This window comes from Alternaria viburni (genome assembly GCF_023758015.1).
Source record: "Alternaria viburni strain BMP 2772 chromosome Unknown scaffold_34, whole genome shotgun sequence".
NCBI lineage: Eukaryota > Fungi > Ascomycota > Dothideomycetes > Pleosporales > Pleosporaceae > Alternaria > Alternaria viburni.
In genome coordinates this window covers 87,805-102,962 of record NW_026055803.1, presented here as the reverse complement: position 1 = coordinate 102,962, position 15,158 = coordinate 87,805, and the positions used below count along the sequence as shown (strand labels likewise).

Genomic DNA, 15,158 nt, shown 5'->3' with positions numbered 1-15,158 from the left:
GGGAAAGTGTTGAGAGCGACTCAAGGCTAGTGCGCCGTCATGGCATTTCAAAGAATCCGATAGTGCGCGCAGAATTCGATGTTGACCTGCAGCGTGGCCCTCCCGCGGCTCACTCCCCCCACATGCTGCTATATTTTTCATGCATGCCGTCTGCAGAGACTTGACGAATCAGCCGTGCTGAACGCGCGCGTGGAATAGACGAGAAGATTGGAGAAACTACGTGTATGCTGCAGGCCTTGAAACTCTGACCGCGTACAGCGTCTCACGTAAATATCGAGATATCATGCTACCTGGAATCGACACAAAATTCGCCTTACCCTGCCACGGCCTGTCTCGGCCGCGGTACATGCGCCAACATGATGTTTCCTTGACAACCCGAACTTGTCGACTACACGAACACACTGAAGACCGCATCACTAGCTCTTAGTTCATAGAGACGAACGCATGTGTATCAAGTGAGGAACACAATCGAGCAAGAATCTCGACTTCAACATGTAGGCTGCGTTGGGCTGACCATGACATACTGCATGCAACCAGATCGAACCGTAATATATATATGCATCTCAACGGTAGTAAGGTCACATCTCAGATCAAGCCTTTCTCGAAGCCTTCTTCGGAGCCTTCCTACCCTCAATTACCTTCCTACTCTCCGCCCCCTCCCCAGGCACACCAAGCCCCACCAAATACGCCGCCCTCACAAGCACCGGCAGCACATTCAGCGAATTAGTAACAACATCCTTCTGGCTCCAGCTCCCCAAATCCAACACCCCCCTCGTCCCCATCTCACACCAAGCCGCATAGCAATGCCCCAAATCACACAGTATCAGCCCCAGCACAATCCACCACCACGTCTTCCGATCCTTCACAACGCGCATCAACACGCCCTCCGTGAAGGCGAAGAAGAGGTATGCGGATGCGAGCTGGTCGTACGCGATCTGGGAGTCGGGGTGGTACGCGGATGTGGACGGCATGAAGGTAAAGTATTCGGCGGGCGCCCAGTGGAGGTGGTATGTGCCGCCGAGGGCGAAGATGGGCTCGAGGTAGAGGTGCCAGAGGAGGTAGACGAAGGGCGTGTTTGGGGGCGCCATGGCGGGCTGCGTGGCTGCGGCGTGGGTAGGAGGTTATGCGTGGCGAGGCAGGGTTTGTGCAAGGGATGGTCGCTCGTTCCGTTGTGCTGGGTACAGTGAGGGTCTGGGATCTACGTGATGCGACGCGGTATAATGATGCGCTTCGTCCGTTTCTTCGCAGGATATGAATCGACTTATGCGACACCAGCGCGCTCTGGTGAACGATGTTGATGACGTAGCTGATGAGCCCGCAATGCGAGGGTTCCGGTCACAGGGACAAGGGCATGCCAAGTTGCGGAGCGCATGACCCTGCTACCACGGCAAGTAGCGGGCGGACGAGCAAAACGAGTCCGGAACATGCCAACACTGCAATCTACACTTGTTGGTAAACTGCCTTGTTGGGAAGTGTGGGCATGAAACGGACTTCCGGTGAAGATATGCTGATCGTCTCCCTTCGTTTCACGTCTGGCGTGGGTGCAAGTAACTTTTGGGTAACGAGGGATTAGAGGTCGAGAGTAGGTACTGGTAGACATGTCACGCGCGCGACTTACAGGCGGCACTGACAAGTCTACATGACAGCTTGGACAGGTGTAATAAAAAGACGTCAAAGCGGAGAAGCGCGGTATAGACAGTGGACGGTGTTGTAAGGTGATTACAGAATTAATTGACTCGCTCTTGGGCTCTATGGTCCCAGCAATGATGCGCATGGATCATCGAAATAGATTATAATAATACATATCCGCCCAAAAACACGAAACGCTCCAAGAATGTAAAACTCCTTTCCTCCAAGCTGATTTCGCCCTGTGCATGTAGTACCCCAGCATGCGCCGATGAGAGGATGCTACCTGTCTGACTCTTGTTGCCCGACACGTCCTGTGACTGACCGGTGCGTGTTGGCCCTTCTTATCTTACGACTTCGCGGTTTGTCGGATTTCTGGTTGACCAGGGACGTCGCTGAGCTCTGAAATCGCGCGCGAGTCGTCGATCAGGTTGTGGTGGCGATGCGCATCCCAGATGCGATTGTCCGACATGTTTGATGGACATGACATACCGCCTGACGGGTTGAAAGCACGGGTATGATGCAGGACGGCAGCGGACCCTGCAGGTGACAAAGGGTACCGTGGAACCTGGGGACCAGACCATTGCCCCGGGTCCACGACATCTTGTATTCCCAAATGCGTCCATCATTCCATCCTACCCTCTTGCACATACACGTTGTGAGGTCCCGCACCGCAGTGCAACGCGCCGCTCGCCAGCTGCGTGAACTTCGCTTCAACAACATCGACCAGGCAATGTTCAACAAAGTACCGCGCCGCGAGTTCATTCGCTGCCAGCATGCTCGGGCAAGTCCCTACGACCTTTGTATCCTCGCCCAGGTCGCGGTTCTTGCTGCTGACGACCACATGATACGCTGACCGGCCGTCGTGCGCCCGCGGAATCAGCTTCTGCGAATACAGGGCATCGCGCAGGGCGAGCGGGTATGTGCTGATGTCGCCGGGGACGATGGCGGGTTCGGGGCGGCGATGGACGAGCTGCGGTGCGGCGGCCTGGAGGGGAGGGGGCTGCGACGCCTGAGAATAGGGATGAGGCTGTGGGTATGCCTGAGGAGTTGGCGGCGCTGGGCCGCTGACTACCGACGAGGTAGGAGCCAGCCGCGGTTGCTGCTGCTGATGCCGGAGCAGGAAGTCGCGATGCTCGTCGAGTTGTTTCCGCAGGGCGTCGCTCGTGGTCTGGAAGATGCGCTCCTGGACGCCTGGCCCGAGGTTGCGCGAATAGTGTCGCAGGTCGGCGCTGCAGTCGAGCTGCAAAAGGCTGTGTTGGCGATCGAAGCCATGCGAACGTGCTGGTGCTGTTGCTGTCATTTTCAGAGGGGCGGTTTGCGCGACTGGACACGGTTATAGTAGATGGTGATGAAAATCTGATATGATGTGCATGACGCGGATATTCGCAAATCTTGGAAAGGCCCGGAGCCATTCCCTCCCGTATTCGCGTCTCCACGTGATCTGGCGTGGCAGTATCACGACGCGAAGTGTGTCTTATTGCTTTTGGGCTATTGTATCGAAAATTATTTTTGTTATACGTGTTGGTGCGTAGCTTTGCTACAGTACATCTGGGGCTTCTGCGCCAGAGCCATTCCTTGTACATGGGTGGTTACATGACGTCGTGAGATCGGTGGGCGTGAACATGAATAGAAACTGACGATGCTGCCGGGATACTCCTCCAACAAGATCGCGCCGAAACTCCATCAGTGCCCACCGTGAAACGCCATGCTAACAAAAAGGAATCAACCCACTATTAAAATCTCGTTAGAGAAACATCATACAACCAAACCCCTGATCGTCGTGTAAACATCGCCTAGGCGAAACCACCAACAGAACGCACGCGAGTGTTGTTACCGTTGCTAGGGGGCCATAACTCCGAATGTGGGACAATAATCTCACTTCACGAAGTTGTAGCTGTCGGGTTTGACAAGCCTCAGAATCCGCCGCCGAACGCATCGTTGGCCTCTTGCTGGAGGGCGTCGTAGTACTCGCAGAGGTCAGGGAAGGCCACTATGGTCTGCTTGACCGGGAAAGGAATGTCGCAGACAATCTTCTCCCAGTCCTTGGGACGGTTGCGCACGACGCGGATGAGCTCTTCCATGCAGTTCAAAGACATGCTGCACATCTTATGAGCCCATCCCATGTCCACGGAACCGTTGAGATGCGCTAGATCCTGTGTAGCGGGGTTGATCAGGATAGACCAAACGAAGTTCTCGTGAGTGGGAGACGGCTCTACGGGCGATGTAGCAGGCGTTCCTCCGTAGGCTGCACCCATTTGGAAGAAGCGCTCCCAGACCTGGTCGAAGAGGCTTGCGAAGGGGCTTGCTGGGACCCTGCTGCGAGAGTTTCCTGAGTCATACTGACCTTGACGGAAAGCCATCTCCTGTACAGCCAGATACTCGGGGATGTCGGTCATCGTGCGTGGAAATGCTGGCGCAGGGTTGACCATGGTGGATGGATGACGCTTGGACTTGCTGAACGATGCGTGACCGGATGAACGCCAGTTATCGGACCTCTGGCCTGTGTGAGAGATGCCACGTTGAGAACCAATGTCTTTGAGGTGGTTGGTCTTAGCGGACGCCATCTTCTGCGTGTAGTCACCGTACTGCTGAGTGCCCTGGGGTAAAGTGAACGATGGAGACGCAAGAGAAGGCGGCATATTTCCGTTGAATGTCATAGGATGAGCTCGCTGTGGAGTTGTTGGCTTCGTGTATGTTAGCCACAGTCCCTCGACATGCTAGGGTGAAGCGAAACCCACAAGCTGCTGCTTTGCGTGTGGCATCTGGTTGTTGACTGGTCCTCGAGAAGCATTCATAGGACGGCTCATGGCATTGGTGTAGCTGAGCTGCGACGATGATCCTCCCGAAACGGAATGTGAATCAGTGGAAGCGCTTCCATTGGATCCGTCTTCTGCCACAGTAGGCAAGGACTGCTCGTCCCGCTCGAAGCGCGGACGGAGTGGACTGCCATAGCCACCAGTAGGGCTACCGCCTATGAACCTACCCTTGGTGGGCGTAAGTGCCTCGAGGACTGTCAACAACAAGATTCCACAGAAGATGCAAGAGCAGACGAAAGAGAAGACGACTTACCTGAGGTGATGAGAGAGACATGACTTCCACAATCTTAGCAACAATGATGCGATAACAGCGCTATAGCGGGTGCGGATGGTGCGGATTTGGGGGCGACGCGACCGTGTGAGCGTGGTGCGGTGGCGGAGGGAAGAGGATGGACGCGGCGACGAAAGGCCTCGCCAAGCTGACAGCTTGAGCAAACAGGCTTCTAAGAGATTCAGTCGCGATAAGGTGAAAGTGAGAGCTCAAAGTGGGGCCCCGGACCCCAGATTCTCGTCGTGCCTTCTGCTTTGGTGGTCCGCGTGGTGAAGATGAGTCCACGTCCGGAAGGGGAAAGAGCGAAACCATGACACTGGCTTGCCGTTAAACCAGAGGTTTGTTACAAAGTTCAATTTAAAGTTGGTATAACGCGGAAATCTTCTTGGGCATGTCGAAAACTATTGTTCTTATTATAAAAAATCACGACGTAGTGTGGAACCATAAGGACGAGAGTGCGCACATGCGACCTCAGCACTATAAACATGAAGAGAAAGTGCAATGCGTTTCATACTGAACTTGTGGGAGTAGGGCTTAGAACAGTGGAATTTCGACCTTGCAAGGCAGAGTAATCCCGGAGATACGCGCGGTGATTGAGACAGAGCGACAGATGGAGACTGGACTGCTGGAGAGTTTTGGCAGAACGAGAGAGGAGCATCCGTGAGATTTAAGTAAAAGCACAGTACGTGCAAAGAGAATCAAACCCCCAAGGATATGTAACATCGGCTATTCCTGAGTGAGTCGGCATTGCAAGAAAATTCTACCTCACCAAGGCCGATCGGCTATATGGCATATGCCTCTAACGTCGGCGTGATATGAGTACAGCAAGCCACTACGATATTACCGACCTTATAGTTAATATGAATACCAACACTGGCTACGCGCAATTGATCACACGAGCACAAAGAAATTGCTTGTAGCCGAAACCATCGTGTGCTGGGACCTTGCTGAGCTTTGCAATCTATCGCAATATGACTTCTTCAAAGACCTGCGTTCTGGAAAGAACCACACTGGGCGAACGATCTTTATGTGCGAGATGACTGTCACAAGTCTTGACGTTTTCGACGATGATGTAGTGGCGTCGAAGGGCCGAAGAAGCCGGAATCGTCCGACGAGCATGCGCGACCAATCACGGGTTGGCAGTTGTCATAACCGAGGAAGCTTGAGTGGCGCCCTGGCGCTACAACTTCGATGATAGCAACACTTTGATCTTTAAGCCCCAGCCCGCACTCTCCACTCCACACCACACACAATGGCCTCCACACGCGCTTTCACCCGTCTGGCTACCCGGAGAATTGGTACGTACACCGTCCAGTGTCACCGCGACAGCTGAGCACTGCTAACGCTCTTCGACAGCCGTACGGCCGGCAGTTTTCTCCCGCGGCTTCGCCTCCGTAAACGACGTTCACGCCCGCGAGCCCATCTCCAAGACCGCCGAAAAGATTGTACCCAATGCGTCGCGATCGCCCATCCCAGAGAGCAAGACATCGACGATTGAGGACCCCGAGGCCAGCGCAGATGCGAAGACCAAGACCTTCCACATCTACCGATGGAACCCAGATGAGCCGACCTCCAAGCCCAAGATGCAGTCGTACACGCTCGACCTGAACAAGACCGGACCCATGATGCTGGATGCGCTCATCAGGATCAAGAACGAGGTGGACCCCACTTTGACTTTCAGGCGGAGTTGTCGCGAGGGTATTTGCGGAAGTTGTGCCATGAACATTGACGGAGTCAACACCCTGGCATGTCTCTGTATGTGGAATCGCACCTTATGAAGGAATTTGGAAGGCTAACAGGTCATGACAGGCCGTATCCCCACCGACACAACCAAGGAATCTCGCATCTACCCGCTCCCCCACATGTACGTTGTCAAGGACCTCGTGCCGGACATGACGCTCTTCTACAAGCAATACCGATCAGTCAAGCCATACCTGCAGCGCGACACCGCCGCACCAGACGTACGTACACCCTTGGAAGTCGGCCAATAGACATCTGCTAACAATATCTCAGGGCCGTGAATTCCGCCAGTCCAAGGAGGACCGCAAGAAGCTCGACGGACTCTACGAATGCATTCTGTGCGCTTGCTGCTCGACTTCGTGCCCGTCCTACTGGTGGAACCAGGAGGAGTACCTCGGCCCCGCTGTCCTCCTCCAGTCCTACCGATGGATCGCAGACTCGCGAGACGAGAAGAAGGCCGAGCGCCAGGACGCCCTTAACAACAGCATGAGCTTGTACCGATGCCACACCATTCTCAACTGCTCAAGGACATGCCCCAAGGGACTTAACCCTGCGCTGGCTATTGCCGAGATCAAGAAGAGCATGGCTTTCACATAGAGTGTATTTGGATCGTTGTAGTAGAGGGGTAGAACCATCGCATCTTGTTTGCTGGATGAACCTGCGATTTTGCGCAGAAGTTGATATTCTTTGAGCCTGATTTGTACTTTTTGAGATGTATATGCAAACAAATTCAAGCAATTACTTCAATTATGTCTATGCGGTTTATACGAAGTGGGCTGTTTCTTCGAGCTTGTACTTCACGAAACTTGGAACTTTCATGAGGCTTTCGTTGTGAGTATGCTAACACATGTGCAGATTGTTAGAGAAATAAACATGACGAATTACGTCTTGTACGGTACCATCAGGATAACCCGATATCGTTATTCTCTACAAACAAGTCCGTGGTACTTTTCCATCATGCTCGATGTCATTACCCTTATCCAACACCCTCATATACTGGTTATTCAGAATCATTCCCTTCCGAGTCATGTTCCCAGGGGTTCTTCTTGGGAGCAGGATCGATCTCATACATCATCCACCCACTGAGCGACTGCAGCGAATCCAGCTTCTTCTCCTCTGCCCCAGCACCGGAGTCATTGCTGCTAGTAATCTCGATACCCAGCGATCCAGCGACCATCTTCGTCTTGTACTCTGTACCATTGTCGTTCACCAACACAGGCACAGAAGCAAAGCCACTCGGAATATCATCAGTGTCCACCCGATGATACGAAACTCCGTCCAATTCCAACAGCTGTTTATCGGATTCATCGACGTTCCAACTCTGCGTTCCTGTCTTCAGATTATACATGCATTTCCCCTTGTCGTCCCAGAAGCAGAATGCCGTTAGCCAGCCTCCCAGATATGACGGTCCGCTGCCCCCGCCGGAGCGATGGGCGATCTTCTGCCAGAAGTCGCGGGAGGCAACGGCCTGCTCCGGATCGAAAGTTGCGATGAAGTTGCGCAGAACAGGGCGAAGCAGATCGGCGAATGTACTCGCTTCAGGACCCAATTCAACGAGTTTCTCCAGCCTGGCGAGGATATCTTCGTAGTCCTCGCGTTCACCCAGTAGAGTGACAGAGGGAATACCACACATAATACTCATTTTGTACGAGAAATACGCCTGCATAGTGCCCATCATGAGTACCGCAGCTGTTGTGCGGTCGCTGACTGTGGTCGTGCTGAACGCAGGCATGATCCAATCGCGCAGATCGGGGTCCTTGACATTCTCCTGTATGAGTCCTGTCATCCGTCGAGCTAAGGCACCGATGTCCACGGAGTGAATGCTGCCCACGTCTTTGACCTCGAGCTCTTTCTGTCCTTGGTGCGAGACGAAATGATCACGTAGGGCTTCGGCATTGGCGTTGATGTAGAAGTTGAGTTGTGAGAGAATTGCGAACCATACGTCTTCCGGGCGGATGGTGAGATGGTGGTGGTAGCTGTATGCATCGAAAGCTGCGTGGACGAACCCGTTGTTCGAGCCCACAACGCATGACTTCTGGAGTTCATCGGCGGAGACCGAACTCCGGACTAGCCATTTGCAGGCCTGGGAGTCTCGTTCACTGGTGCGTGCGAGGAGCTTTTCTGGGGTGTCGACGTTGTAGGTTCGGCTGCGTGAGCTTTTGGAGTCGTGGTCTGCGACTGTGAGGGTGGTTGGCATGGTTGCAGGAGTACGTGATGGATGATTTTGACTTTGGACTTTTGAGATTATTCTAGGATGAGAAAGATGTGCGGTCTTTCATGTAGCTACGTTCGACTTTAATATGCATGCCCAGGTGCCGTGTGAGCTTCAGGCTGCTGCTGCCTAGGTATGCCTAGATCAGCCGATGTTTGTGGATTGGTGCCTTCCAACATCTCGATGCGCGTCTGCGCAGTTGCTCAACGCTTCGCGGGGTAATCGCGTCCCTAATCTTCAACACCTCAATTTACTGCGACAGAGACCTATCCGGTGCAATAATATTCAACACAGTTGTCATAGCCGATTGCAATACAATTACGGGACCATCATTAGGTCCATCGGCAGCTTGGTGCCCCGCCGAGAGAATCGACCAGACGATGCCGTCCTGCAGGTGGCTACCAGTGGCCAATGATCTCGACTGAGAAGCAGCGACTGCGCATCTGCGCTTTCCCCGCCACAATACGACTGACAGCGTGCGAAAAGCAGGACATCAGGCTGCACTCTGACCAGCATAGCCAAGCATGTGGCGTCACAGCAGAGGAACCTCAACGACACGGCCGATCCAACGTCTACTGCAACAGCATACCTCATACAGCGAGTATCGAGAATGTCTAGCTCTAGTTCGTTAGCTCTTCCAGGAGCAACCGGAGGAGATAGACCATTGCCTGGAACTTCGGCGGAGATCGCACCAGATTGCTTGTACCACACGCTTCCTACCCCACTCTCTTTTCGCCTGATGAAGATCGTTGCTGTCTTTCCGTATCTCAAATGCGAGATGAAAACGGTTTCGCCGGATGAACACATTCCGTCGTATCAAGCTCTCAGTTACTGTTGGGGTTCTCCAAATCAAAGCGTCACTTTACGATGCAACGGGTTCAAGCTGAAAATATCATCGAACCTGGCAGAAGGGCTGAGGAAGCTACATGCGTACTCGGTGGAAACAGGATGGAAAACATCTGGGTGGTTCTGGGTCGATCAAATTTGTATTGATCAAGAAGACAACGCCGAGCGTACCCAGCAAGTTCGCATTATGCGATCTATCTATAAACGAAGTACGCACACCATAGTCTGGCTTCCGGTCAAGAACGGTGAGTGTTCTCTGCCAGGGTCTCGGAACATGTCAAGTGGTATTTGATTGCCCCGTCTCTGCGACATCATGATAGTACCAAAATCTTGCCAACAGTTACTGACAGCTTAAAGAGATTGCTAAGGCCGCAAACAGCATTATTGATGCTACGCTTTCCTACATCTACGATGTCGACGCTCAACTACCGTCACTGGATGATAAAAGATGGAGTGCTTTAGCTCAGCTACTGGAGTCACCATGGTTCGAGCGCTGCTGGATCCTACAAGAGATGGCAGTGTCCAGAGGATGCCCCGATATGCTTTGCGGTAATCAACGATTATCGTGGTCGGATCTTCAGAGAGCTATAGAGTGGCTAAACGATTCTGGCGGCAAGTATCGTACAGAACGCATGGAATTTGTCAAAAGTATCCAGGAAGTCATCTGCAGACACCAACCACATCCCATCTTATTCGGCAGACACCACTGGATCTCAGGACAGGAAGACAATCTCTCTCACCTATACGTCCTGCTACGCTTGACGAGCTCATTCCGATCTACCGATCCAAGAGATAAAGTTTTTGCGCTTCTCGGGCTTAGCAGCGCAAGTCGAGATCCGGAGAACTGGCCGGAAGAAGTAGCACCTGACTATACAAGGTCGATGTTCGAAGTATACGCGGGTGCCGCGAAGTACTGTATCCGGCAAACCGGCAGCTTAAGTATCCTTTCGCAGTTCGTCCACAACAAGCCGGCAGAATCTACTTCACCGTATATACAACTCCCTTCCTGGGTACCGAGATGGAACCTTGCGGATTCTACACGCCGCATCAGTACATTTTCTCTGCATCAGGACCCTGATGGGACTCGCATTCTCAAAGAAATGCCCCACACAGCATCCATGGATACTGGGGTTGAGATGGATCAAAATACCCCATTGGGCGTTCTTCGCTTATTGGGTATGCGGATCGACACAGTGAACATGTGTTTCCCTACGGTAATGCTAGATAATACCAAGTTCCAGGCAGGAGTACCAGAGCGTCATGGAGATTATCTGTCGAACCTTCTCCCGCAGTTGTACAGGATGTGTAAGAAGCACGTTAAAGACTTCACGCATTCATTCGACTTCACGTTCTTCATGGTAACCACTGCAGGTCTGGCGCCTTGTTACGGGGATTTTCGATCGTCAGCTCGATCTAACGCGCAGCGTGATTTCAGGTCCATTGTCAATTCTCCGCAAGAAGAATCGGCAAAAGGACAAACACCCTTATCAAATACAAAGGACCGGTCTCCCAGGCATTCGACTGAGGTATGCCCTCCATCACCCAACAGCTCCAGGGAACGCCAAATAAACAGCTACATCGCATTACTCCAACGACTGATGAACAGACGCCTTTTCATCACTTCATCGGATACTCTTGGTCTAGGACCAGCAGGCATGATGTCTGGAGATACAGTTGCGATCTTGTTCGGCGGAAACGTACCGTACGTACTAAGACCTTCGGAGGATGGCCGATGGAATTTCGTTGGTGAGTGCTATTTGGATGGATACATGAATGGCCGAGCAATGGCGGGTAGAAGCTATGCGAGAGATGAGTGGTTTGAGCTGGTGTGAACGACAACCAGGCTTCCGCGTTGGATATAATGCATGGTTCGAGACGGGAGCGAATGGAAAGAGGTAGGTTGCCGGAAGCAGTAAGGAAAGAAAGAAAAAAGCAGACGATCGTGTCCGGTGTGTGCTAGCCTGTTCTGCAGTAAAGCATGCAGTAAGACTGAACTTGGGTTCGCAGATGCTTTAGCGAGGGGAGCTAGAAGAATCAAGGCGGTGACGAGGCTGTTTGCAACGGTCTGCATCGTCGAAGCATGATGATGAATGGAAGCTTCCTTCGCGCAGGCAATGAGACGCATGGTGTAGATTGAGCAATGCCATATTTGTTGATTGTCGCGCGGCCCGCTCTATCAATGAAGCTTCACTGAGCCATCTTCAATGTTAGCTATTAGTTCAGAGAAAAATAACGCGAATTGCTCAATGGGTATTTGACTTGTTCATTATTACCACGAAGCCCTCTCAAAGAGGCATTCGCACCACAGTGCCTCCCCAGCAGGGTCAGCCCGTGTTATCCTATACGCGAATATTCAAACACATTATACACAAGCTCTTTGCCCGGTCCACATAACAGCTCTTATGACTTTCGTATCGGGGGTCATGTCTTGTCCGCCTTGAAATCGTACTGCTCGGCTTCGCTCCAACTTCGAATCAAAGGGGGTATCTTATGCCATGCCTTTGCCAGCTTGCCTCTGTGGTGGGTGTTAGGAGGCTGTATGGGAGAAAGAATTGGGTGGTTGGGGTGGTTGGGAAAACGTACCTTCTTGTTGATGAACATGGCAATGACGAGGATGGCGACGAGGAAAACAATGACGAAGACGACAATGACACCGGGCTCACGCTGGGCCCAGTTCTTGTCGCGCTTGGCGAGCTGGTGGAGAGCGTACTCGGCGCGAGCGGCGATGGGCATGCTGATGGCGGCCATTGTGTTTGTTTGTGGGTTTCTGGGGTGGAGATGTTAGAAAGGTTGTTCGTACGAGCAGCTATGAAGACCTGGAAGGATTCCCGGAGCTGGAGAAGCACAGGCCAGGCGCATTGGGCGCGTGCGATTCACTCCCAAGAGAGGTCTCGAGCGTAACGATCTTCGGCCAAGGCTTGTCGCGAGACTGGTCCCGATGGCGGTGATGCGATGCGATGCGACACGACGCGACAGGATGCGACAACGTGACGCGAACTCTCCCCGGCAGCTCCAGAACAAGGCGGCATTGAGCTTACATTTACGAATTGAATCGGTCCACTGTTTGAATATCGAGCTGAGGGAAGCTTTGTTTTGGCTGTTGATGGCAACGGAAGCTGGTCAGCGCGATCGGATCAAACCCACGGAAACGGTCGCTAGGCAGAGGGACTCGGCGATGTTTAATTGAAAGGCGCAGGTCGACAGCGATGCAGCATCAAAGAGTGAGAACGAAAAAGCTCTTAATAGCAAGAGGGTGAATGTCCGCTTTTAAATGCGCCGGCTCGCCGAAAATTTCTGCACAGTTGATGAGGCATTTTGTTTGGCCCCGGGTCCTAGCGGGTTGTCCGGGAGGCTCCAAGCTTGCAAGGGTGGGTGCAGCGTCGCTTCGGCCGGGGAATGGGCGCGGGCCTGGAAGGAGGGAGTAGGGAGCGGTACTTACGTCTGAGGCTCGTCCGAGTGGGTAATGGATAGTGGGCGCTGGGGGATGTTGGAGACTCGGGGCGAGGAGCAGCGTGAAGAGTAGATGAAGGTTGGGTCGGGCCTAGCAACCACCCGCGAGGGTTGAGGGAGCTAGGAGGGAGCTACCCAGTGCAGCCAATGGCGCGACATGCCATCATTTCGTCGTAGATGAGCCGACGATCGCAGCCTCACGTCGGAGATACTCACGTTCTGATGTGTAGTCACTATCTGCTAGTTGCCTGTCACGAGAAGAGCCGCTTTAGAGCTTCACCGGTCGTTGATACCAAGCCATCCACCGTAGCACTCCCAGCACTCCCCATGAACCTCTCGCTCGCGCCTCCACACAGTTGCCCAGGTGCGTCTGGCGCTGCAAGCCGCTGACGCTACTCGTCGGCTCCACTCAGCCAGCACCCCTGCCACCTCTAAACCGTTCTTGTGCGGCAGAAGCAGCATCGATGTCATCGCCCATTGCTTATCGTCCATGACTGATGAAGGCGGCGCGAACCCACCTGCACCCTCGGATATCTCGCCAGGGCCGTTTGACACCAGCCGAACCGTGGGCAGCATCAACCGGGCAACAGCAGGCCTAGCGCACCGGAGCCAAAAACAACGCACGTCAATAATGCCTCATTTCCAGACGCTGGCTTCGCGTCGACAGGGCGACGCGCTACGCCGATAGCGCCCAGGCAGACTGGAGACGCGTGGGGTGGCCTTGGTAGCTCAGTGCCGGGATCCTCACTAAGCTTCTGCTGTGCCTGTGCCCCCGCATCTTGGCGAAGCATGGCACACGAGCCCTACACGGCCTTTGAAACGCTGCAGAGCATCACCATGTCACAGGCACCATCAGCAGAAGCAAGTGGCGCGAGCTGCACGCGGGCCTTGGGACGTCTGAGTTGTGTTGCCGCGTCCGCTATCGTGACGCTGCCCGTACTGCCAATATTGTTGCTATCCGGGATCGTGGAATAGCGTCGCCACATGACTCGGCGCCCATGTGACCGCCGTCGCTGTTGGCATAAATCCTTATTCAGCCCATCATAACCACCGCAATGTGCAGCCAGCCATCGAGATATGCCGTCGCGCGCACCAGCTCCTCCACACTCGCGCTCAGCGGCAGCACCGCTCCGTGCAACACGGCCTGCGCCAGCAGCGGACTGCGTCTGCTCGGAAATAGTGTCGGCAATATCGCGTTCAGTGCTGTCCCGATGGTCTGTGGTTGCCCTGTCTGCCGTCAGCGCCTTCCACACCTACACCGCAATTACACCTACTAGACGACAGGTTCGGCGTCACCAGCCTCTGCACTACTCTCAAACTCCCGGGTGCCGTCTCTTCTTGCACCCCTTCCGACGACGCGTGTGGGAGATAGAGCCGCACTGGTAGATGTCTCAGGTTGACTCCTTGCGGGTTCAGCAGCTTCTGGTTGATGGGGTTGTACACCGCAAAGTCGTGGTTCTTCACTCCGCTCCAGAGCTGCGTGCTGTCTTCTTTGCTTAGAAACATGACTGTCTTTCCTGTTCCTGTCCTGAGGTAGTCGGCCTCCTTCACGCTGTGGATGAATAGGTCATGCATATGCTTGTCGTCATTATCAAGCAGAACGAGCTGCTCGGACGGGAAGTCGGAGAAGTGTACTGTGAGTCGCCATGGTAAATGTTGACGCTCTTCCTCTGTATTCTCGATCTTGTGCGCTTGCTCAGCCTCCGTATCCGTGGCTGAAGGATACGCCGGCTCAGCGCCAGAGTAGAGGTCGTAGAGAAGACCCAGTGGATAATGCCATTTCAGCGGCACGTCTTCGTAGGATAACCATGCGTCTTTGGGCGTGACATCTGGGTAGATGAGGCTGCGTGCGAAGAAGGCATGCAGTTTGTGTATGAGCAGCCCGAGATATGATATGCGTGGAAATTGTATCTACCTCTCGTCAGCCATAGCTCATCTGATGTATCATCGCCAGACTATGTCGACACTGCACGTACTAAGTAAGGATCCGACTCGTCGTACGTCCTACAGTCGCCCTTGTGCAGGCGTATCTCGAGCGGGATACTGCCATTCCAAGTGCTCTGGCGCAGTCTACTCGCAACGTCTCTCTCAGCCATGGGCGCGAAGCATCCGAGATGGCAGATTCGCCAGCCGCCGTTCTGGTAGCCTAGGCGCAGCTGAGCTGATGGATAGTGGGGTAGGTCGCTGCGTAGGC

The 15,158-nt window shown here is 53.7% G+C and overlaps 7 protein-coding genes across 7 annotated transcripts; 1 reads left to right on the top strand and 6 right to left on the bottom strand.

Annotated features, from left to right (window-relative positions):
• Positions 1-590: 590 nt before the first annotated feature.
• On the bottom strand, positions 591-1,088 carry J4E79_010878 (uncharacterized protein; the record flags this gene model as incomplete). Its single annotated transcript, XM_049359710.1, has 1 exon — positions 591-1,088. One exon carries the CDS (start codon positions 1,086-1,088, stop codon positions 591-593), a length of 498 nt encoding a protein of 165 aa, XP_049205809.1.
• Positions 1,089-1,975: 887 nt separating this feature from the next.
• Positions 1,976-2,929, bottom strand: J4E79_010877 (uncharacterized protein; the record flags this gene model as incomplete). The annotated part of the gene is made up of 2 exons (XM_049359709.1): positions 1,976-2,166; positions 2,266-2,929. The coding sequence occupies 2 exons, from the start codon at positions 2,927-2,929 to the stop codon at positions 1,976-1,978; spliced, it is 855 nt and encodes a 284-aa protein (XP_049205808.1).
• A 613-nt stretch (positions 2,930-3,542) lies between these two features.
• Positions 3,543-4,286, bottom strand: J4E79_010876 (uncharacterized protein; the record flags this gene model as incomplete). The annotated part of the gene is made up of 1 exon (XM_049359708.1): positions 3,543-4,286. The coding sequence occupies one exon, from the start codon at positions 4,284-4,286 to the stop codon at positions 3,543-3,545; it is 744 nt and encodes a 247-aa protein (XP_049205807.1).
• Positions 4,287-5,968: 1,682 nt separating this feature from the next.
• On the top strand, positions 5,969-7,053 carry SDH2 (succinate dehydrogenase complex, subunit B; the record flags this gene model as incomplete). The annotated part of the gene is made up of 4 exons (XM_049359707.1): positions 5,969-6,014; positions 6,073-6,471; positions 6,526-6,677; positions 6,730-7,053. 4 exons carry the CDS (start codon positions 5,969-5,971, stop codon positions 7,051-7,053), a joined length of 921 nt encoding a protein of 306 aa, XP_049205806.1.
• Positions 7,054-7,456: 403 nt separating this feature from the next.
• Positions 7,457-8,653, bottom strand: J4E79_010874 (uncharacterized protein; the record flags this gene model as incomplete). The annotated part of the gene is made up of 1 exon (XM_049359706.1): positions 7,457-8,653. The coding sequence occupies one exon, from the start codon at positions 8,651-8,653 to the stop codon at positions 7,457-7,459; it is 1,197 nt and encodes a 398-aa protein (XP_049205805.1).
• Positions 8,654-12,002: 3,349 nt separating this feature from the next.
• J4E79_010873 (uncharacterized protein) lies at positions 12,003-12,262 on the bottom strand (the record flags this gene model as incomplete). Its single annotated transcript, XM_049359705.1, has 2 exons — positions 12,003-12,029; positions 12,098-12,262. The coding sequence occupies 2 exons, from the start codon at positions 12,260-12,262 to the stop codon at positions 12,003-12,005; spliced, it is 192 nt and encodes a 63-aa protein (XP_049205804.1).
• Positions 12,263-13,767: 1,505 nt separating this feature from the next.
• On the bottom strand, positions 13,768-15,060 carry ATG5 (autophagy protein 5; the record flags this gene model as incomplete). The annotated part of the gene is made up of 3 exons (XM_049359704.1): positions 13,768-14,195; positions 14,239-14,875; positions 14,941-15,060. The coding sequence occupies 3 exons, from the start codon at positions 15,058-15,060 to the stop codon at positions 13,768-13,770; spliced, it is 1,185 nt and encodes a 394-aa protein (XP_049205803.1).
• Between the last annotated feature and the right edge of the window lie 98 nt (positions 15,061-15,158).